Consider the following 23,222-nt stretch of genomic DNA (forward strand, 5'->3'; position numbering starts at 1 on the left):
TTAAACTAACTTGGCAGGGGGATGGGAACCAGAGTGATAGGGCTGAGGATGGGGCAGTTGGCAGATGCAGTGTGTAGTGTGTAGTGAGACTGTGAGGAAGGACAGGCAGATGATGGGGCAAAATTACAGTCAGTGGGATGAGTTAAAAGGTAAACATCAAAAAGGGTGATGATTACAGGACTGGAGGTGCTGTACACAGTATGAATGCATGCAGTATGCAGAATGAGGTAGCACTGTTAGAGTGTTGTGGGCATCTTTGAGTCGTGGCTAAAAGAAGATCAAAGTTGGGAGTTTATATTCAAGGATGTTCATTTTATCAAAAGGACAGGCAGGTAGGCAGAGGGGTGGGATGGCTCTGTTGATAAAAAATAAAATCAAATCCTTTGAAAGAGCTGACATAGGATTGGAAGATGTAGAATCTTTGTGGGTAGAATTAAGGAACTGCAAGGTTAAAAAGATTCTGATGAGAGTTATGTACAGGCCTCCAAACAGCAGCCAGGATGTGGGATATAAATTACAAAAGGAGATAGAAAAGGCATGTAAAAAAGATAATCATGGGGGTTTTCAATATGTTGATAGATTGAGAAAATATGGTTGGTGTGTGACCCCAAGAGAGGGTATTTGTAGAATGCCTACAAGATGGCTTTTCAGAGCAGCCTGTGGTTGAGCCCACTCAAGGATCAGCTATTCTGGATTGGGTATTGTGTAATGACCCAGATTTGATTAGGAAGCTTCAGGTAAAGGAACCGTTAGGAAGCACTGGTCATAATATGATGGATTTCACCCTGCTATTTGAGAAGGAGGAGGTAAAGTCCGATCTATCAGTATTACAATGGAGTAAAGGGAATTGCAGAGGCATGAGAGAGGAGCTGGCCAAAGTTGGAAGGGGACACTAGCAGAGATGACAGCAGAACAACAATAGCTGGTGGTTTGGGGGGAAGTTTGAAGGGCACAGGATAGATACATCCCAAAGAAGAAGTATTCTAAAGACAACCACGCCTGACAAGGGAAGTCAAAGACAGCATAAAAGCAGAAGAGAGGGCATATAATGTAGCAGAAATTAGTGGGAAGCTAGAGGATTGGGAATATTTTAAAAACCAACAGAAGGCAACTAGGAAAGTCATAAAGAGAGAAAAGATGAAATATGAAGGTAAGCTAGCCAATAATACAAATGAGGATACAATTTTATTTCAGATACAGTATATAGGGAGTAAAAGAGAGACGAGAGTGGATATCGGACCACTGGAAAATGATGCTGGAGAGGTAGTAATGGGGGCAAAGAAATGGTGGAGGAACCTAATAAGTATTTTTGCATTGGTCTTCACTGTGAATGGCACTAATAGATTGCCAGAAATGCAAGAGTGTCAGGGAGCAGAAGTGAGTGTATGTGCTTGGGAAGCTGAAAGGTCTGAAGGTAGATAAGTCACCTGGACCAGATGGACTACACCACAGGGTACTGAAAGAGGTGGTTGAAGAGATTATGGAGGCATTAGTAATGAATGTTCAAGAGTCACTGGATGTTGGAATGGTTCCGGAGGACTGAACAATTGCAAATGTCACTTCACCCTTCAAGAAGGGCGGAAAGCAAAAGAAAGGAAATTATATATCACTTTAGTCTGACCTCAATGGTTGGAAAGATTTTGGAGTCTGTTGTTAAGGATGAGGTTTTGAGGTACCTGGAGGCACGTGATAAAATAGGCCAAGGTCAGCATAGCTTTCTAAAGGGGAAATCTTGCCTGACAAATCTGTGGGAATCCTTTGAGGAAATAACAGGCGTAGACAAAAGAGAGTCAGTGGATGTTGTTTACTTGGATTTTCAGAAGTCTGCTTAACAAAATAAAAGCCCATGGAATTGCGGGAAAGGTACTAGAATGGACAGAAGATTGGCTGACTGGCAGGAGGCGAAGAGTGGAAATAAAGGGAGCCTTTTCTAGTTGTCTGCCAGTGAATAGTGGTGTGCTGCAGGGGTCGTTGTTGGGACCAATTCTTTTCACTGTCAATGATTTGGATGAAACAATTGTTGGCTTTGTGGCCAAGTTTGTGGACCATACAAAGATAGGTGGAGGGGTAGGCAGTGTTGAGGAAGCAGAGTATCTGCAGAAGGACTTAGACAGGTTGGTAGAATGGGCAAAGAAGTGGCAGATGGAATACAGTACAGGGAAGTGTACGGTCATGTACTTTGGTAGAAGGAATAAAGGCACAAACTATTTTGTAGACAGGGAGAAAATTCAAAAATTGGAGATGCAGAGGGACTTGGGAGTCCCTGTGCAGGATTCCCTAAAGGTTAACTTGCAGATTGAGTTGGTGGTAAGGAAGGCAAATGCAACGTTAAGCATTCAGTTTGAGGGGACTAGAGTACAAAAGCAGGGATGTAATGCTGAGGCTTTATAAAGCCTCAGACCACACTTGGAGTATTGTGAGCTGCGGCCCTTATTTAAGAAAGGATGTGCTGGCATTGGAGAGAATCCAGAGGAGGTTCACAAGAATGGTTTCAGGAATGAAAGGGTTAACATATGAGGATGATTTTATGGCTCAGGGCCTGTACTCGCTGGAGTTTTGAAGAATGAGGGGGGATCTCATTGAAAACTATTGAATAGTGAAAGGACTGGATACAGCGGATGTGAAGAGGATGTTTCTTATGGTAGGGGAATCTAGAACCAGAGGGTACAGCCTCAGAATTGAGTTTAGAACAGCGATAAGGAAGAATTTCTTTAGCCAGAGGGTGGTGAATCTGTGGAATTCTTTGCCACAGGTGGCTGTGCAGACAAACCATTGGATGTATTTAAGACAGAGGTTGATAGGTTCTTGATTAATCAGGGTGTCAAAGGTTACAGGGACAAGGCAGAAAAGGGGGTTAAGAGGGTTGATAAATAAGCCATGGCCAAATGGCTTAATTCTGCTCCTAGGTCTTATGGGCTTGTAGTGTGGGAATGAGTCAATGATCAACCTGTTCATCAGCCACATCTGTAATAGAGCTGATAAAAAACAGAGTATTTTCAACAATATTATAAAAAAATCCAAGATATTACTGCATGTTACCATCTCCTTCCTCACATGGAAACTCCAAATGAACTATTGAAACTTAGCCAGAGGAATTTGAGCAAATTGATATTTTTATGGTCCCAGGTCCCAGTAGCTAACTGGGCATATAGGTGGGTGAAGTATAGTACCCAGCGCATATAATGACAGGCATGTAATACAATGGTTTTGAGTCCCTACCCAAAACCAGTTTCTCCCCTTATTGGACCTGATTTAGATTTTCAGTGTTTATTTTGAAACATAAGGAGTCAATTTAAGTACAGGATAGAGCTTCTCTGTGTGCCTTGATTAATTTCATACCTGGTGAATGCCAGGTTCTACCTGGGCTCTATGTTGAGTTGTGAATTTTCAGCCTTGATAGCTGATGGGGTGCTCCAACTAGCCACAGAACCCAATGGATAGGGAAAGAAAAAGAGAACAAAATCGGACAGGATCTCTGGTCCTGCTAACTAAACAAGCACTCCTATATAATAGACGATGACAGGTAAGGGCAGTCTTGGCAATCAAGCCCCTATTATAGAGTAGTTGGCCAAGACACAAAATCAATGCTTACATATGAAGTGGGGGAAGATGAAATCATGGAAATTTACAACAGAGGAAGCCACTAAGCTTATAATGTCCATACTGGAGCTAGTGAAAAAAACCCTAATAAAATAAGAATACCCAATAGCGTCAGAGGCTATGGAAATATAGTTAAAGATATTGACCTGAAATGTTAACTGTTTCTCTCTCCACAGATGCTGTTTGACCTGTTGAGTATTTTGGAATCCCAGTTTTTGGACAGAGAATCAGCATTGTTGGGAGATATCATGGAAAGGACACATTTAAGTGAAGATCAGATGAACGCAGGAATGCCATACCTTCCAATATGGGATTTGATTGCAGAAGCTGCTCCTTAACCTGATTGACCTCTTCTCCTTTTCCACAAACAGCAGCAATATATGACATTACAAGTTTGCTAGCCTCTAAGGATGGAAAAAGCAGACACATTTTACCTCAGCATTCCCTTCCACCAGGCTCATAATACTATTTATGGCACCACACTATCTTTTCTAGTGGTGAGTGGGAAATGCAGAACCCTAGTTCCGTCTTGCTCTTAAATCCTTTTAGCCTGAAGTGGACTTACTTGGGGTTCCTGGTATTACCCATTACATTGTGGCATGGAAGGCAAGATTTGCCCAGGTTTGAATGGTAATATTTCATTTCTGAGAGATTGCCTCTTGGGGAAATCAATGCAGCAGTACTGCCACTGGAAGAATACAGCCTACATTACTGCACTAACCAGATAACGGTGATATATATAAATAACAGCAGAATCAGGAGCAAGGCTTCAGTGATGTTGGTTGAGGGATACACCATAGAAACCACCATAGAAACATCCATGATGGGCAGATTGGACCTGTTTAAGTAGCATAGCCACAATGGGTCAAGTGATCTCCTTCTGTTTATTCTATTACAGGCAACCCCTGCACTACAGGGGGAGTGGGCTGCATCCTTAGGAAATGCTCCATGTCATGATTTTATATAACATGAAGCTGAGGATCTAACCTCATCCTAACACATTGATGTAGTTATAAAGAAGGCAAGACATTGGCTATACTTTATTTGGAGTTTGAAGAGATTTGGCTTGTCAACAAATACACTCAAAAACTTCTATAGATGTACCGTGGAGAGCATTCTGACAGGCTGCATCACTGTCTGGTATGGAGGGGATACTGCACAGGACCGAAAGAAGCTGCAGAGGGTTGTAAATCTAGTCAGCTCCATCTTGGGTACTAACCTACAAAATACCCAGGACATCTTTAGGGAGCGGAGTCTCAGAAAGCCAGCGTCCATTATTAAGAACCTCCAGCATCCAGAGCATGCCATTTTCTCAGTTACCATCAGGTAGGAGATACAGAAGCCTGAAGGCACACACTCAGCGATTCAGGAACAGCTTCTTCCCCTCTTACATCCAATTCCTAAATGGACATTGAAGCTTTGGGCACTAACTCACTTTTTTTTAATATACAGTATTTCTGTTTTTAAAAAATCTATTCTTTCTCTTTATGCTGATGACTTATTACTTTTTCTTTCAAATCCGTCTACATCCTTACCTCCAATGTTTTCACTTCTTGATCAGTTTAGCCAGTTTTCTGGCTATAAACTTAATTTACATAAGAGTGAACTTTTCCCAATCAATAAAGAAGCACAAGAATTAACATTTCGTGATCTCCCTTTTAAAGTAGTTCATAATCAATTTACTTATCTTGGGATTAGTCACAAGGAAGTTTAAAGATCTTTTTCGTGAAAATTTTGCCAATCTTTTATATACTACAAAACAGAGTCTGTTACAATGGTCACCTCTATCTATGTCTTTGGTAGGTCGTATTAATGTTGTTAAAATGTATGTTCTCCCTAAATTTTTATATTTATTTCAATCAATCCCAATTTTTATTCCTAAATCTTTTTTTGATTCCTTAGACTATTATTTTGTCATATCTGTGGAAGAATAAGCGTTCTAAAATTAATAAAGTTTATCTCCAAAAATCTAAAAAAGATGGTGGCATGGCTTTACCTAACTTTCGTTTATATTATTGGGCAGCCAATATACGTTGTGCTACCTTTTGGTCTTTTTTCCATGGCCAACCCGAGTGCCCTAATTGGGTGGCAATGGAGTTGAGTTCCACTAAAGATTTATCTATTTCTGCACTTCTTGGCTCTGTACTCCCTAGTAGTTTGTCCAGATTAATTGTTAATCCTCTTGTGAGACACACTTTGCGTATATGGGCTCAGTTTAGGAAATTTTATGGTTTCTATGGTTTTTCCTTTTCTAGCCCTATCTTACATAATCACCATTTTTTTTTACCTACTATGTATGATTCAACATTCCATGATTGGTATAGGAAGGGCATTAGACATTTTGAAGATCTTTTTATTGATAATCGCTTCGCATCTTTTCAACAGCTCTCTGCTAAGTTCAATCTGCCTAATGCTCATTTTTTTAGATATCTCCAAATTAGACACTTTATTAATCCTTTAATTCCTAACTTCCCTGAAATGCCTGAGAAAAATGTTATGGATTTATTTCTTTCTATTAATCCACTGGGTAAAGGTTTAATATCATTTATTCGTGATAAATTAGCATTCTTACGGCGTGCCCCTGTGGATAAAATTAGAATGGCTTGGGAGCATGATTTAAATATCTCTTTATCTGATGAGACTTGGGACTCGATTCTCAAATCGGTTAATTCAACCTCTCTTTGTGCTCGCCATTGCCTTTTACAGTTTAAGATTGTTCATAGAGCCCATATGTCTAAATCTAAACTATCTCGATTTTACCCTAATATTAGTCCTCTCTGTGATAAATGCAAAAGGGGCGAGGCCTCTCTTATTCATATGTACTGGTTTTGTCCTAGCTTGGAGAAATTTTGGAAAGATGTCTTCATAACTTTATCTTATATTCTGAATCACCACCTAGAACCTAACCCATTAATTGCTTTGTTTGGTTTTTTGGGTGAGACAGATTTACGTTTGAGTTCAACTAAGTGTCGAATATTATCTTTTGCTTCTCTCCTGACTAGACGTTTAATCCTCCTTAGATGGAGGGATGTTGCCCCGCCCACGCATGCTCAATGGCTTAATGATATTATGGCCTGCTTAGACCTTGAAAAAATTCATCATTCAGTTCTTAATTCGGATATAAAGTTCCATAAGGTCTGGGGACCTTTTATTGAGTACTTTCATAACCTTCCTCTTAACTAAGGTTTTTTTTTCGGTCCCTTGCTTTCAGCTCCTTTTTTGTTGGTAGTAGGCATTAATATCTTCTGTTGCTAAGTGTATTTACAGTTTTGGGGGTTTGAATGTCCTGATTTATAGTCTCTATATTGTGTTGTGGTTGGTCTGGAGTTTTTTTTTTGTTGTGGGGCTTGGGGAGGATACTAATTTTACATGTCTTCAATTTGGGTGCTTTCTCAATTATCTTTTTTGTATTATATTATTATTGTATGTTTATTTTTGCACTGTATTAATGTTCTTCATTTTGATTTGGGGTTTTTTTTTCTATCTGTAGCGATGTAGAAAATGCATTAAAAACTAATTTAAAAAATCTATTCAATATACGTATACTGTAATTGATTTACTTGTTTATTTATTATTTTTAAAATTTTATTGATTTTTTTCTCTCTGCTAGATTACGTATTGCATTGAACTGCTGCTGCTGCTACGTTAACAAATTTCACGTCACATGCCAGTGACAATAAACCAGATTCTGAAATATTTGGATGTGCTTCAACAGATGCAAGTTTGTTCTTATTTATTTACTTTTCTTTCACACAAATTCTGAAAGAACGAATTTTATTCTGTATGCCAAACTTCTGGGTAATGACTTGTGAATTCTGTAAGGGTAAATGTCCATTACCCGAACTGCTGTAATGTAGGTTTCACCTGCATTAAGGTCACGTTCAAACAACAAGAACACCCACTTCCCACCACAGAAAGGCATGCACATACACCTTGTGGGCTGGGAACCGTGAGCAGTAAGTACTGTCATTAAACAGTAGATCATTTAAAATTGAATAAGAATAAGTTAACCAATTATTTCTGTCCCAGATGCTGTCTTATATGTCTTGGGCTACCAAAACTGTCTGGTGCCATTTCAGATCTCTCCAGCTTTAACTTTTAAAATGTTACATCAGCTCTGCTACTCTTTTAAGCCATTTCACATAGCTTTTAATACTAATTTACTGCATATTGTCAAAATCATCTTGCTTTCTATTGGTATAAGATCTACATAACAAACTCAGTTGAAGATTTTATTTGTTTATTGCTCCTAGGATATAAAAAGTGCATTAGTGTTTCAGGTTTCTAATTGCACAAACCATCTACTGACCTTGACAGCAGTGCATTAAACAAGACTGAATTATTCCTATGGGATAATCCAACTGATACATTGCTGATAATCACTCAGCAACTGGACTTGAGTCATCTCTCAGTCTAAATTCCGCGTTCAGAGTTTGAACTACACCCACATTACATCATTTCATATCCTATTTGATTATAGGTGGCTCCAGGGATAAAGCCTGAAGAATTGTTGCCTGTGATACTATACCTGTTTTTCCTGAACCACTCTCCCCAGTGATGAGAACACACTGGTCCTTGTTTCTGTCTCGAAGTGATCTATACGCCTCATCTGCAATGGCATAGCTGCATGGAGAAACAAGTTGATGAGAAGAAGCTACTGTTACCTGTGGCCTAATATTCTGTTAAAGAGAGTGCACAATTTCCAGAAACCCATATAAAAATAAGTGCCTTAAAATATTTTCAATAGATTATGATGCTCAAACAACTTTTTTATCTTTTGTCTCAATTTTCTTGTCTTCTACAGGTGATGACTCATCACAGGTGCTTTGCTCTTCAAGGACCCCAGCTACCCATTGCTCCATCAATGCCTGGCACTCTGGGTATTTCCTTTCAAGCACCCAAGACCCCAAAGAATGTGTGTCTGTAAACTATTCAACAGTGGAATGCTCTCCTTGGAGCAAGAAGAGGGGATTTGATGGTGACAAACAAGACAACGACAGGTTCAGACAGGGCTGCTGAGAGAGGGAAGCTGTTCCCATCACCAGATGCTTCAAGAACCAGATTTTAAAGCTCCGGGTAAAATATACAAGAAGGATTTGAGAAACAACATCTTTGTACTCTTTATGGTAATGATCCAAAACTATTTGCCTATTAAGGAGTCAGGAAGGAGCATGGAAACAATAAATTAAAGTCTTTAAAAAGGACTGGATAGGGATTCAGAGGGAAAAATGCAGGACTCTGAGGAAAGAATGGGAAACCATGGGATTCCTCCACCAGGAGCTCACACTGACCTGATGGAATGATTGCCTTCTGTGCTAAAACAATACTATAAATTTAGATTGTGTCACCACACATTGGGCTGCCAAGGCCAGGTAGAATGTTGGATTTACAAACAGCAAATCTGAGCCCAATGCTTGCTTTGATACAGTTCTGTTTTTGTTCCTGTCCTCTCCTGAGGTGTAGATTTGCTCTAAGAGCATCAACTGCCCTTGATTACTTGGGCCACCTTTCACCCTCAAACCTGGGTCAACCATGCAGCCAGCCCTCAGAACCTCTTGGATTTTCTGTTCTCTCAACCTTTTTTCACCAAATGAAACACCACACACAAACTCTTAACTCTTTGGGATTTATGTTTGGCTTCAGTCATTGCACATTCCCTTAAAGCAGGCATCTTTTAAGAAGTGACTTTAAGTCCTGCCCCAGTACTTCAGTCACGTTCGAGAGGTTCCCAAGTATTGAGCTACAGACGTGCTCTGTTCTCCACACTGGTAGTGATTAATGGTATAGAGTCATAATAAACTGACAGCCCCACAGATACGGGCACCTACACAATTTTCAAGAACAATCCCTAATCCATGCTGTTAACTGGAAGCAGTAAAAGTCAACTTTGTGCCCACCCAGATGAAGTATGGGAGAAGAGAATGAACACAGGTTAAAGAAATCAGCCCTGGTTTTTATCCCCTATTCTTGACCCCTGTGAGCATGAGTGCGCATTAGGCAAAAGTAGCATTGAGTTTAGTCATGATGTCTTTCATAATCCAAAACAGAGGTCCCTAACCTTTTTTATGCCATGGACCCCTACCATTAACCAAGGGGTCCATGGACCCCAGGTTGGGAACTCCTGATCCAAAAGCATGCTGATGTTCGGTCTAAGTGAGTGTATAACTGTTATACCCATGGCAGCAGATCACAGCAAGGAATCTGCAATAGGGGAGTGTACAAAAGCAGAAAAAAAGACAGTAAAGAGACTACTGGCTGGCTGTGCATTTTACAAATTATCTGCCACACTTGTTGGTTGTTATCTACAGCCAATTAATCTTATCAGCAAATACATTCAAAAAATTAACAGCTGAATGGAAAGTTTCCTTTCAATTTCTACTGAAAACATACAAATTTTTTCTTACTGCTGACAGCTCAAAACATGTGTACACTTGTTTTTGCAGCAGTCTACTTAAAAAGTTTACATCCACTCCCCCCACAAGAAGCAGGTGTAATCCTGAAATATCAAAATATCAGGAAGGATCTCACAATCTGTGCAGTTTGACTATAAAGCAATGGCTCTGATGAGACCCTTGTGGAGAGCGCCCTCTTCTTCGTGGTGGCGTGTTGGGGAGGAAGCATTAAGAAGAGGGACGCCTCACGTCTTAATAAGCTGGTAAGGAAGGCGGGCTCTGTCGTGGGCAAAGTACTGGAGAGTTTAACATCGGTAGCTGAGCGAAGGGCGCTGAGTAGGCTACGGTCAATTATGGAAAACTCTGAACATCCTCTACATAGCACCATCCAGAGACAGAGAAGCAGTTTCAGCGACAGGTTACTATCGATGCAATGCTCCTCAGACAGGATGAAGAGGTCAATACTCCCCAATGCCATTAGGCTTTACAATTCAACCGCCAGGACTTAAGAACTTTTTAAAAGCTATTATTAATGCTTTTTGAGATAGTGATTTAGATGCATATCATATTTTTTACTGAGTTAAGTATTGTATGTAATTAATTTTGCTACAATAAGTGTATGGGACATTGGAAAAAAAGTTGAATTTCCCCATGGGGATGAATAAAGTATCTATCTATCTATCTATCTAATTCCACATTTTTCAGGTGAACCCAGAACTCTGTGCTTAATGATTTCTCAAGGTGACCACAGATGACAGAAGCCATTCAGTCCATATTTGCTCATCCTATAACAATAAAGAAGCTAAATGTTCCCCCAAACTATTTCTTACCTCACCTGTGGATATCCTGGTGCAATGAAAGATTTATTAATTTTCCTTTGAAAAATGACTACCTACTCTTCTGAAGCTTGCCTCCTCTCATTACTCTTTCACAGTTTAGTTTGATATTTCTGAATTAACCTTTTCCTAAACTTTAAAAAATCTATTAGGTTTCCAAGATTACTTCTTGGACCCTCACTTTCAGGCTAAAATGCCCAAGTTTTTCCAATTTTTTCTCATAACTTAGGCAACCTGACCTTGGGGATCAACTTCAGGGCTCTTTTGTGAATGTTATGTCCAATTTCTATTCCTGATCTGTATGTGTGTCAGCCACTATTGAAGAATGAGTTGGGAGCAGGGTGCATGATTTGCACCTCTGAGCTCATGGCAGACACTATAAGGCTATAAAACCACAGGATTAGGAACAGAATTAGGCCATTCGGGCCGTCAAGTCTACTGCACCATTTGATCACGGCCGATCCATTTTCCCTCTCTACCCCATTCTCCTGCCATGTCCCCGTAACCTTTCACACCCTGACTAATCAAGAACCTATCAACCTCTGTCTTAGATACTCTGTGGCACAGCAAAGTCAATGCACCATGCAAAGCAATATTTAAAAGAGTGGAAATGGAGCTTACAGTAGAAACCAAAACAACTTCTCTCAACAAAAGTAGGATAACGTCTCCAGAAAAAGGCAGTGAGTGAAGGATAGTCACATACAAATTAGGGTGAATGAAATCAATCTCAATCACTTACAATAACTTAGTCGCCAATCTTGATTGACAGAGGACTAAACCAATCACTCCCACTCAATTAAGGAAAATGGCTGTGCTTCGACTGTCTATACTTACATGTGAGGACTCAACTCATAAAAGTTAGCATTGCGGTATTTGTTGATCTTCTCCTGTCCATAGATAGGAAGCATCTTGTAGGGGTTGACTGAAATGACAACACTCCCAATGTAGGTCTAAGAGGATAAGTGAAATGACAGGAATCTGTTAGCATCTTCCTGGAACCATTTGGCATTTCTCTAGTCACCTCCTGACCCTGACCAGAAGAGCACACACACACACACACATATAATGGTCCCTCCACAGAGACCACAGTAACTAACCTGCACACTGTCACCTCCTACATTGTGCACAATGTACATGCCAGACATTACTAGGAGAAACCACCAAACATACGCATCAGGTTTTGCAATGGAATGTGTAGCACCACCAGGTATATATAATATCAGGCTGTTCACCAACTGAAACTTTGGCATATAATTTGTGATTTTTGTTGCGCACATGAATGCACGACACGCGTGGATGCATTTCACCCAATTTTACATGCACAGGCAGTACCACCCACAGGTCCTGTGGGGCCTAAGGGGTCTACCAGAGCAGGTCCCTGGCTGGCACTGGGAACATGACTTAAGCAGATACTCACCTGGCTCTTCAATCCTGACCTAAGCAACCTCCATACTTCCTCGATGTTTCCGAATGTCACCTTCACCCAATCCGCTGCCAATCTTCTGACCCAACACCCCAGAACATCGAAATGTACTCCTTCCATGAAACCTGGCCTTGTTTCCCCAACCCCCAGCAGAATCATCAATCCTGTCATCAACAAAATCCTCAAACTAACAATCCTCTATGAATGCTAACCACCCCCCCCCCCCACCACACCCCCAACTGGCTTCCAACTCTTCTGGACAGCCTCACCTACTTTGTTCAGATCACTTGACCCATAATATACAGATCTCTTCTGGATTTAGCTCGTACAATGCACCTAAAGTGTGCAAGGGCTATTCAGTTAGGCACAACGCCTTGTGCACTAACAAATTTGACAAAGTGGACTATCAAGCAAAACACTCATTTGCCCACAGTGAAATAACTGAGTCCCTTTGGAAGTGGTGGCATCACCTGCATATTTCAGGGTAGCCATTCTGCTGGCAAAAGTGTCATATCTAACAGTTTATTTATTCCCTATGATATCAGGCTTGACAGTGACAACAAACAACAGATGGGTGTCTTCCCTCTTGCTATACTTACGTAGATTTCATTTTTGCTGAATCGTTCCTTGAGGTTTGAAAGTAGAGACTCATCAGTGAGGGGGTCCAATAGTACCATGTCACCCACCCCAACCACATTGTCCAAATATGATGATTTACTATTCATGGTTGGTTGCTGAAAAAGAATCAAAAATTACATGAAATTAATCCATCCAGCAGTGCTTAAACCTGTGAAATTGTTTGCATCACAGGCAGCTGTTCCAGACGAGTGTATTCTTTGTCAGAATCAGGTTTAATATCACTGACATATGTTATGAAATTTGTTATTTTGCAGCAGCAGTACATTGCCATACAGAAAAAGTATTATAAATCACCAAAACAATTGCAAGAAGGAACATCAAGGTAGCATTCATAGGTTCATGGGCTATTCAGAAATCTGCCGGCGGAGGGAGACGTTAAGATACAGTAACCAAAGAGGGCGTGTCCCGGGTGGTTAAGGTCCTTAATGATGGCCGCCCTGTGTTGTTGCCCCACATCAGCTGAAAAATACAAAACGTTGCTCTGGGTTCTGGAGTTCTTCAGTTCACCGACATTACCTTTTGCAGGCATTACCACTTTGTTAGGCTTTGAGAAACAGTTGGGAGGGACAGTGCAACAGGGAACATCGGAAAGTCGTGAACCAGTCTGTCAGCCTGTGATTTCACATGCATCGCGTTCCTGTTCTTACCCGGGCTATTGGGGCAGAGGAAAGTTGCGAGTACTTTTCTTAGCAAGGAGGTAAATTTAGCTGCAATGTTATGAATAGAATGATGGGGAAAACGAGACAATTGCTTATAAACAGTGATCACTGATCATTAATATATTAGATTTCATATGGAGAATGGCATTCTCTGGCACATGGAAAGCAAGATATTTTCTCCCTTATTCTACCCGCTGCTGTGCAGAAACTTGGCTGAGCATCTTTTATCAGAATCAATTCTAACTTTCAAAAGGAGAACTGGATAGATAATTGAACAGACAAATGTGCAGGGAAGATAGAATTAAACTTTAATCCTACTGTACCTTCGAAGAGTCAGTCTTATCCAACCAAGAATTATTGTATAATGGGCCATAAAATAGAGCTCAAAGAAACTGCTGACCCATCCAATTAAAAAAAAGATAATGTACCAGGAGAAAGTGCTGCTGAAGTATGTTTCTCTGCTGTTGATTAGTTACTTTGTGTTTTTCTGCTACATCTGTTACTGCAGTTTTTTCATTCCGTTTGCATGACTTTGGCATCTACTCACTTTATGCATTATTTGTATCAGATTAGCAAGAAATTACAGTTCAAAATCCAATTCATTGTTACAAAGTGCTTTGGGTCATGGTAAAGTTGTGAAAACTGGTACATCAATGCAGCAACATTAATTCTGAACAGCCTTTCCTCTTGCTTCTTTTTTCCTCAGGTCATTCCTCTTCTCTTTTCCTGGTTTTCAGATGCCACGTACCAGCTATGATCTAAATGGCAGGTAGCTTGCTCTCAAGTAACACTTTATGGCTGTTTTACCATATATTTGAAGATTGGTTTATCTCTCCCGAGTCCAAAAAAAAAGGATAGAGACAAACACAAAATCACTGCAACTTGTGACAACTGTCAGGTGTGAATTTACCCATCTCTACTCCCTCCAATCATAAATTCCTAATAATGACAAAATGTATCATTGCCTGAAGATGCAAGCACAAATAAACCTGCTTATATAGTGTCCCCTCTTCTATCTGGTTAATGATAATGACTTGAAATAAGTTCATGAAGTAATAAATCTTAATAACAATGACTTGGTTACATCCTACCCTCCTCAATGTTCTACATTAATGATATTACAGCAATATCTGCTTCAGGGTTAGACTATAGTCTCAATCAATATCTCTGCTTCATTTCAGCACTAAAAAGGAATCCATTAGCAGCTGTAAAACTACAGCAGTCAAATGACCAACTTCAGTGTCTATTGGGAGTCACAGAAAGAGAGTTAATAAGATTTCTGATAAACAAAAGATCATGTGGGTCTGTGCTCTAACATGTCTATCCCTGGCTGCTGCATTAAGCGCAACATTATCAATCAGAATACAAGCCATTCTCACATCCTTGCATTCCCGTAACATTTAAGTGTCAGTTAATTATGGATTTGTAATCACTTTTCATAACAATTTTGCAATGACTGGCCAGGTGTATACTGGTGGTGTATTAAGGGGACATTCATTCCAATCTATAGGTTAAGGACATTTTACATTTCAATTGGCATACTACTTTGAGCAGTTCTGTAAATACCATAGAGTGTAGGAGGCACCCATTTGGATCATTAGGCCTGTGCTGGTTCTTTCAAGTAGTTAACCAATTCGTTCCACTATCCTGCTCTCTCATATTCATTCCAGCTCTTTCCTCAAATATTTAACTTTTCACCTATTTATCTAGTTCCCTTCAGAAGGCTTGTTGGGTTTGATTCTTCTATCCCTTTGAGCACAATGTCCCAGATCATGGTAACTTGCTATAGGGAGATAGTCCACCCTCTACTGCAGAAAACCTCTGATAGTTCTGAATGCCTTCATCCAACCTCTTCTCAGAACAACCCCCACACACACAGAGGTTGCCCAGAATTTACAGTTCTTAGACCTTCAAACCATCAAACTGGTGTGTATGCTCCGCAATCACCTCTTCATCATCATTTTACAAAACCTGGGCAATTAGGTCACAGTTGACCCACGCTGAATGGTGTCTCCTTGATCAAGAGTTTCAGTTCTGCTAGTTTCCCATCTTAATTCACAATCAGAACTTTATACTGACCTTGTAAGTTTGTTCCGGAATTCAGCAGAGCAAGTGATTTGTCAGATGTATTAAGTGCTTGTCAAAGAAATCAATCTGCACTGCTAAAATGTTCATAATGCAATCTTTATGATGCCTGATCTTTGGAGTATTGCTCTTATCTCTGCAGTGGGGGTGAGAGGGATGCAAACAATGGATACACAGTAATTGTGAAACTCAAATTCTCCATTAGAAGTAATGAAAGGACCTTAACTCATATATAGCAGCTGGTGATGCTGAAGTTCTGTGCCTGTTCGAGGATGTGCATTTAATAATGGTAACTGGGTGTGCTCTGGGGGTCAGCAATAAAGGGTCGGTGTCAGTACGAAATCGGAGAGGATGATCACGTCCCACTTTAACATAATCGGCCCACTTTGGCTCAGGACTTTAGTTTATTGCTTTCAATTCCATTTTAGTCACTTTATACAATAGTTATCAAACTTGTCCTCAGTGGGCAAGATTACACATGTAAACACAAAGCTTGGTAACTCCTAGCCTTTTTACCTCTTGGTGAACATTAATGTGAAAAAGAGTAATTTGCTGTTCTGTAATTTCTTTCACTATCTAAGGATGCTCCCAAACACTTTGCAAGCACAAAATATGCAGTTTAAGGAGCTGTTACTATTGTGGGAAAATACTGGCCAAGTGCTCGCTGCCAGCCCCAATAAAGAGCCAAAATGCTTTAGTCATAAACATTGGCCAGGATGCCAGGAAGATTTCCCCTGCTCTGGAGTGGATCTTCATTGATCTTCTAATCCAGAAGCCAGAGAATGAGCTACCAACAGAACCACAGCCAATCAGACAGATCCATGATCCATCCTGCTCACTCAGCCAAGAGTTGCAATTAAAAAATACTTCAACATTGATCATGCTTATCGCTTTACAAGGATGTTGCCGGGAGTAAAGGGCCTGAGTTGTAGGAAGAGGATGGCCAGGCTAGGAACGTAGGAAAATGAGGGACGATTTAATAAATATATTTAAGATCAGGAGAGGAATAGATAAGGTGGATGGTAACATTATTTTCCCCCAGGGTAGGGGTGTCCAAAATTAAGAGGCATAAAGTTAGGGTGCAAAGGGAAAAACTTTAAAGGGGCCCTGATGGGCAACTTTTCTACCCAGAGGGTGGTAAATAAATAGAATGCGCTGCTAGGGAAAGAGGTTGAGGCAGGTGTAATAGTGTCATTTAGAAGCACTTGGACAGGCATATGGAGGAACGGGGCTCAGAGGAATATGGGTTGAATGCAGAAAATTGGGACTCGCTGGGCTGAAGGGCTTGTATCTCTGCTGCATTGTTCTATGAGCACGTTTCAAAACAAATGATGCCATAAGCATTCTTTATAATAAGAAATATAATTTTGATGTAAAAATGTGGAAATAAATGTGTCTTGGTGGATATATCAGCAATGTAACAACTTTGTTGCATTAATGACCACATGATCAAATTCTTTTCTATTTATGAGAAGAATGGTCCCATATTGTGGCATTACAGATGAAGGTCTCTTTATTTTTTCTTGTCCACTGGCTTTGATGAGGCTGCCATTTCCCTGAAATTTTATTTATTTATTTGGTGATAAAATGTGGAGTAGGCCCTTCCGGCCCTTCAAGCCGTGCTGCCCAGCAATCACTGACAACCCCCGATTTAACCCTAACCTAATCATGGGTCAATTTACAACAATCTATTAGCCTACCCGGTACGCCTTTGGACTGTAGGAGGAAACCAGAGCACACAGAGAAAATCACGGGGAGGACGTACAGAGACTCTTTACAGACAGTGCCCCAAGCAGAGATAGCCTCACGCTAACCACTACTCTACCATGGCGCCATCTGCCAGAAGCACCACCTGTGGTCCTATCCACCTGGCAGAGAACCCTGCCTTTTCAAGCAGCTCCCTTACCACGACTTGGTTACCCAGCCGTGAAGGACCATCTTCTCTCCTTCAGGCTCTCTCCGGTCAGCAATATGTTGCTGCTGTTTTGCTCTGTCTCTCAGCGTGTTAACCCAGTTACAATGCTCCTTCACATTTCCATATAATCTTACTAAATTGGCATTTGTAGTTTTTTTTCCCCCCTCTTCAATTTCTATTGATTCCTGTTCTTCTGCTGCTCGGTTTGCCCTGCGATCTGCACACTCTTGCCATTTCGGCTCCTTATTTTCTCCTTTCTGGTGAGCCTTTACTGTAATTGCTTTTAACACTTCTTGCCTATGTTTGGCCCTTACCATTGGGACTGCTTCACATCTGCTGTCTCTCTGTGGGCCACACACGTTCACTGTCCCTGTCTTGTCCATGTTATTTTTCCTTTTCCTGAGTCTATGATCACACCTTCCTTACTTAGTGTGTTTATCTCTGGGACAGTACTCTCATTGTTTGGGCACACCCAAAAAACTACAGGAAGCTGCACTCCCTCTATGTCAAGAACCTGAGGCTCACTTCTCTCTGCCCTCATAGTTTCACCCCCTGCGCTGGTAATGTAAATCGCCCCTCCAGCTGTGGGCAAGGGTAGATCAGCCATTGATACTGAATACCCTGTGTTCGCTAACATATCACATTGCCGGCCTCCCAATAAAACTCTTGTATATATATGTGGGCAACAAGTACTTGCAATAGAGGCTGCCACCAGCCTGGATGCTGTCCTCAGAAGCTCTATGATCTGGTCGGCAGTCAAATTGGATACAGAGGGTGTTGCTGTCATTTCTGCCCATTGTGGTGGGTGACCTTCTTCTCTTATTAGGACACTGTCTCCAGCCATGAACTGAGAGGCCACAGCTGTACCAAATCATCTTCCTCTTTCTATGTCTATTCTGACACTCCCTGGTCACTGGCACACAAAACAAGTCTTCTGTGACATCTCACCAGCTCATGTGCTTTCCCAGTAAAAAGCTACTAACTAAACAGCGTTGCTGTACGGATACAGAATTCTTTATTGCTTGTCTTCATTTTTTAAAAACACATTTCGCTGGGCAGTTTGACTTCCCTGAAATCGAGGTCTTTCCTCTCGGGTGGATATAAGAATCCCACATTAGTAAATAAAAGGAGAGCAACTAAATCACTTGGGGTCTTGAGGCCTATATTTATTCCTCAATTAATAGAGAGAAAACAAAACAGATTTAGACACTGCCCTTGGTGGAATCTTGTTGTGTGTAATCTGACTACTATGTTTGCAATACTACAACAGAGATACAAAAAGTTATTTTGTTAGCTGTGTACGAGCTTCCCAAGGTTATGAAATACCTTATAGAAATGCAAGTCTATCTTTGTTCTTTGACACACAAATCCACATTTTAAAGTACAAAAGAAAGCTAGCAGAAATTCAAAACGTGAAGCAGTTTTCACATTTATCTGAAATTTCCATTTGTAGTCACTATGCTTAGCTTACACCATCCTTTTTTTTATCATTATCTTCTACTTCCCTTCTCTCTCACTAATTGAATCATTGCCTGGGCTTTCCACTGTCCATTAGCTTGTTAAGGACTGAGCCAGGCTGTTTACCATTGAGTTCTGGGAGTCATGTCTTATGAGTGGTTGGATACATTCTGATGGAGCCACATTTAAAGATTGAAAGAAGCAAAAGAGTCCTGGCAAGTTGGGGTTATTTACAGCTAAGGCTGATTGAACCCAGTACTGAAGCATTGCATGAAATTCTTCAAAGACCAACCCAATAGCTTCGCTGATGCAACAGTCCAAGAAGGCACTGGCTCAGCATTACTTTCTACCGTATGAGTAATAAAAACGTTGGTATTATCAGAGACGCCTGTACCCTAAAAAAGAAGTTAATGAAAAATATCTAAGGTTAGATACAATGACAGCAGATGAGCATGCTGGGGTCTGATTGAGTGTGGCAGCGATTTCATACACTTGTGGTAGGGTAGCATTAGTCAGTATTCCCTGGCGGGATCAACAGGGCAGGATTTTTAAAATGGGAGCATTCCATCGCCGTCAGGCTAACGTAGTGTAGCGGTTCGAGATCCGGGATGGGATCAATTCTCGCCGCAGTCTGTGAAGAGTTTGCACCTTCTCCCTGCGACCACGCGGTTTTCCCTCCGGGTGCTCCAGTTGTGACACCTGCGGGCTGTTCCGGCACAATCGCAGTTCAAACAAGAACTTTCAGAAGGGAAAGTTTTTTTTGAGGCGGGGGGAAGCGGGACTAATGGGAGAACTGAACTCCTTCAAAGAGCGGGCTGGTTAGGACAGGGTGGACCAGAAGGTGTGTTAGTCCAAGAGCCAGTGTCAGCAACCATTTAGTTACATTCCGAGTTCACAAAAATCTTCTCCAAAATGACAAAAATACGGTTAATTCGCTTAAGTAGCTAAAGATGCTATTCATTTTTTTGGCTATACAATGCAAATCATTTTTGTTCAAACCGCGCTTCGAAGGAGCGAACATTCAGTTTCTGTGAAACTTTATACCCAGCGGCGGGGAAATTCTTCCCCGTTCACAGGACATATACGGCAGAAAAAACTTCTGTTAATTAAAAAGTAAAATTGAATTAAAAGCGACCAAACGGTATATTTAATTATTCTAGCCAATGGTTTGATCTAACAGCTGAATCGTTTAGTTTTGGGTTCTGCGATTTTCATACAGATGCAAGTTCCTCACCTTGAATGAAATGCGTCTATTTTCGTCAGATGTCTCGCTAAGATACAAGAAGTGAGCTCTCCCTGCGATCGCCTCTCCTTGCTTGGTCTCAGGGTTCCATCGCCACCTCTCTCCTCTGGTCGAATCTCGCTACTGTTACAATTGCTGTTCTGAACCCGGTAGGTAGTCTGCCTCTCCTTCACCACACATCTAACGTCACCGCTATCTCTCGTCCGGGGCCAGTATTTAAACTCCAGCTAAATGTATACCGTTCAAAGGGCACCCAGTGAAAGCAATTGGAACCCTTGAATCGATTTTAGCGCAGCATTTCACCTGACTTATAGGAAGACAGTAAATGAAGTTTTATCAGGGGAAGATATGCAATCCTCCGACTTCTTTTTGGTGTGGACATTCTTCTAGCGAGCTGACGATTTAACCTCAGTAGCTTCACCCAATATTATGTGTTTTTTTTTCGTTCGCCCCCTGCCCATTGCTTGATCTATTATGTATCCTGAACTAACATTTCCTGAAATGTTTAAATTATTTAAATATTTTAACTATTTAAATAATACTGAATGAAATTTACTTTGGATGTAACCCATAAAACAAAATCTGTATTCAAATATCACCAAAAGACATTAAACCAAAAAACTTTTCCCCTTGTCCCAGAAGCCCTCCATCTAACTCCTGTGGTGCCACCAATCCCAGAAAGCATTCAGAGAGGCAGCAGGCACCATATGCTCATTCCCCATGGATACAGCCTTGAATAGGGGCAGACCATCAGCTCAGATGCCCCTGCTGCTGGACCTGCCTATGGTCCTCTTAACCAGGCCCAGAAGTAGACCAATGAGGAGGTCCCTCACTGAGTCCCACACCAAATGCCCAAGGATCAGAAACATATAAAATATGAAGAGGACTAAGCTATTAAGCTCCTCAGACCTCCTCTGCCATTGAATATGATCACAACTGATTTTATTTCTATTCTATATTTTGTTCTCTTCCCATTACCTGATACTGTGTTTAGAAGCAAATGTTATAACATCCTCCACATTCCCTTTGCCTTCTGTGGTAGAGAATTCCACAGTTTCACCATCCTCTGTGTGACAATCCTTTACAGCTCAGTCCTAAATGTCTTGGGAATATGCCCAAGACATTTCATTTTTTCCTCTGTGCCTTTTTCTAGCCAGATGATTCCTCCTCTCCAAACTAACCTCTACTTCTTTCAGTATCACGCTGAGTGGAGGGTAGCAGTGTTACCCTGTGTGGCCAAGTTGGAATTGGTGAACTGGAGGTTGGGACATCCCTTCCAGATACGCTACATCTGAGCTGCAGGAAGCCCTGGTAGGTCATTCCCTAGAATTAGACATGGAAATTTCCTTTGGTTTATTTCTAACATGACAAAATAACTTGTTGGTTATCGAATAACTCATTGCACAGGGACCTCCAGGGCATTCATCAGCAGGAAGGTTGCATGCTGCTAGCAGTGACCGCCCTGAGGAGAATGCAGACTCATTTACATCAGAGAAACCAATTGAAGATTGGGAGATTGCTTAACAGAGCATCTCCATTCAGTCCCAAAGGCAACCCTGAACTCTGTTACTTTCTGCTTTAATTCTCTATCCCACTCTGACCTCTGTCTATGGACTCCTGCACTGTTACAAGGGCCCCAATGCCAACTGGAAAAAAGGAAGAACACCTCATTTTCCATCTGGGCACATTGCAACCTTCTGGACTCAATACTGAATTCTCTAACTTTAGCTAGCTCGCTCTTACTTTCTGTCTGTGTATCTCAACTGGCCATTTCTGCCAGTAATCATTTTGGTTCAGTTTTTCTCTTTCTATTAGTATAATGGCTGGGCCATGTTCCACAGTATTGGCAAGACACAACACAGGCAAAATAAAAGCATATTGGGCTTCAAACTGCCACATTAAATTATTTGGTTTCACCCCATCAAAGAGTATTCCACTTTTCCACATTCTTTGCTAATGAAAACTAATTTGTTTTACTTTTCCATTTCTGATGAAAGGTCTCATATCTGAAATGTTCACTCTTTTTCTCCTTCTACAGACGCTGTCTGTTTAAGTTTCAGATTTCCAGCATCTTCCAGATGGAGGAATTGTCTTTACTCAGCTCAGCTAGTACTGCCTTAGTTTGCTTCTGATATAGATAATCAAAAGAAAACTACCTTCACCTAGGCCATGCCAACTATAAAAAAACTGGTTGGGAAAAAGCACCTCTGTGTGCAAGATGAAAAAGGCACAAAAGCTCTCCATTGAACTTGGCAGCCTCACCCTGCGTTTTCCATCCTGTTCATTCCTCTCCGAATTGTCCAAACAAACTTGTCTTCTAATGTTAGTAACAACATCTCATCCACGTGTTCCCCTCCTTGAAATATCACTCCATGCTCTCCCTCAAGAGCACTGCTCATAGAAACACTCCTCACCTCAGCTCTCTGCTAGTTCCACATGCTCTGACTGGTGCATGGACAGCTGCCTACCAGTGACTGCACACAGCCACAGAATGTCACTATCACCAATCAACAAGAACAGTTCCTGCCCTGGGATTGAGTTTGGAACCTTTATTCCTTCTTTATGTATTCTTTTAGATTTATTTTAAAATGACTTTTCTAAAAGCGGTTTCATTCTCCTGGGAGTGCACATCTCACACAACCTTTCATGGACCCAGAACACACCCTACACAATCAGCAAAGCCCATCAATGCCTTGACTTTCTGAGGAGGCTGATGAGAGCTGAGCTATGCACATCTATACTCATGTCCTTCTACAGGACAGTAGAAAGCATCTTAACATGCCGTGGATTAAATGGGTGCCTCAATTAGCCAAAGTTTCATGGACATAATTAAAAAGATATAAAGAGAAACTACCATTTAACAGAGTAACAAATTATATATTAAATGAAATACAGAACAAATTAGAACACTACCAATATTACTGGTGGTTGTCTATCATATCCAACGATGACAGGAGACCTGTACAGGAGAA

The 23,222-nt window shown here is 41.0% G+C and overlaps 1 protein-coding gene across 2 annotated transcripts in view; it reads right to left on the minus strand.

Moving 5' to 3' along the window:
• The window catches only part of LOC140741286 (unconventional myosin-Ib-like), a 74,746-nt gene extending 54,329 nt beyond the window's left edge, over positions 1–20,417 (minus strand). For both annotated transcript variants that reach the window (XM_073071307.1, XM_073071306.1), the window contains exons 1-5: positions 20,242–20,417; positions 12,851–12,985; positions 11,663–11,778; positions 8,129–8,223; positions 3,900–4,004 (exon numbers count right to left, since the gene is read on the minus strand). In XM_073071307.1, coding sequence (XP_072927408.1) covers positions 3,900–4,004; positions 8,129–8,223; positions 11,663–11,778; positions 12,851–12,976 — 442 coding nt within the window. In that variant the 5' untranslated portion in view covers positions 12,977–12,985; positions 20,242–20,417. The remainder of the gene's footprint in view (positions 1–3,899; positions 4,005–8,128; positions 8,224–11,662; positions 11,779–12,850; positions 12,986–20,241) is intronic.
• Positions 20,418–23,222: the final 2,805 nt, after the last annotated feature.

Source organism: Hemitrygon akajei, chromosome 18, assembly GCF_048418815.1.
Source record: "Hemitrygon akajei chromosome 18, sHemAka1.3, whole genome shotgun sequence".
NCBI classification, from domain to species: Eukaryota; Metazoa; Chordata; class Chondrichthyes; order Myliobatiformes; family Dasyatidae; genus Hemitrygon; species Hemitrygon akajei.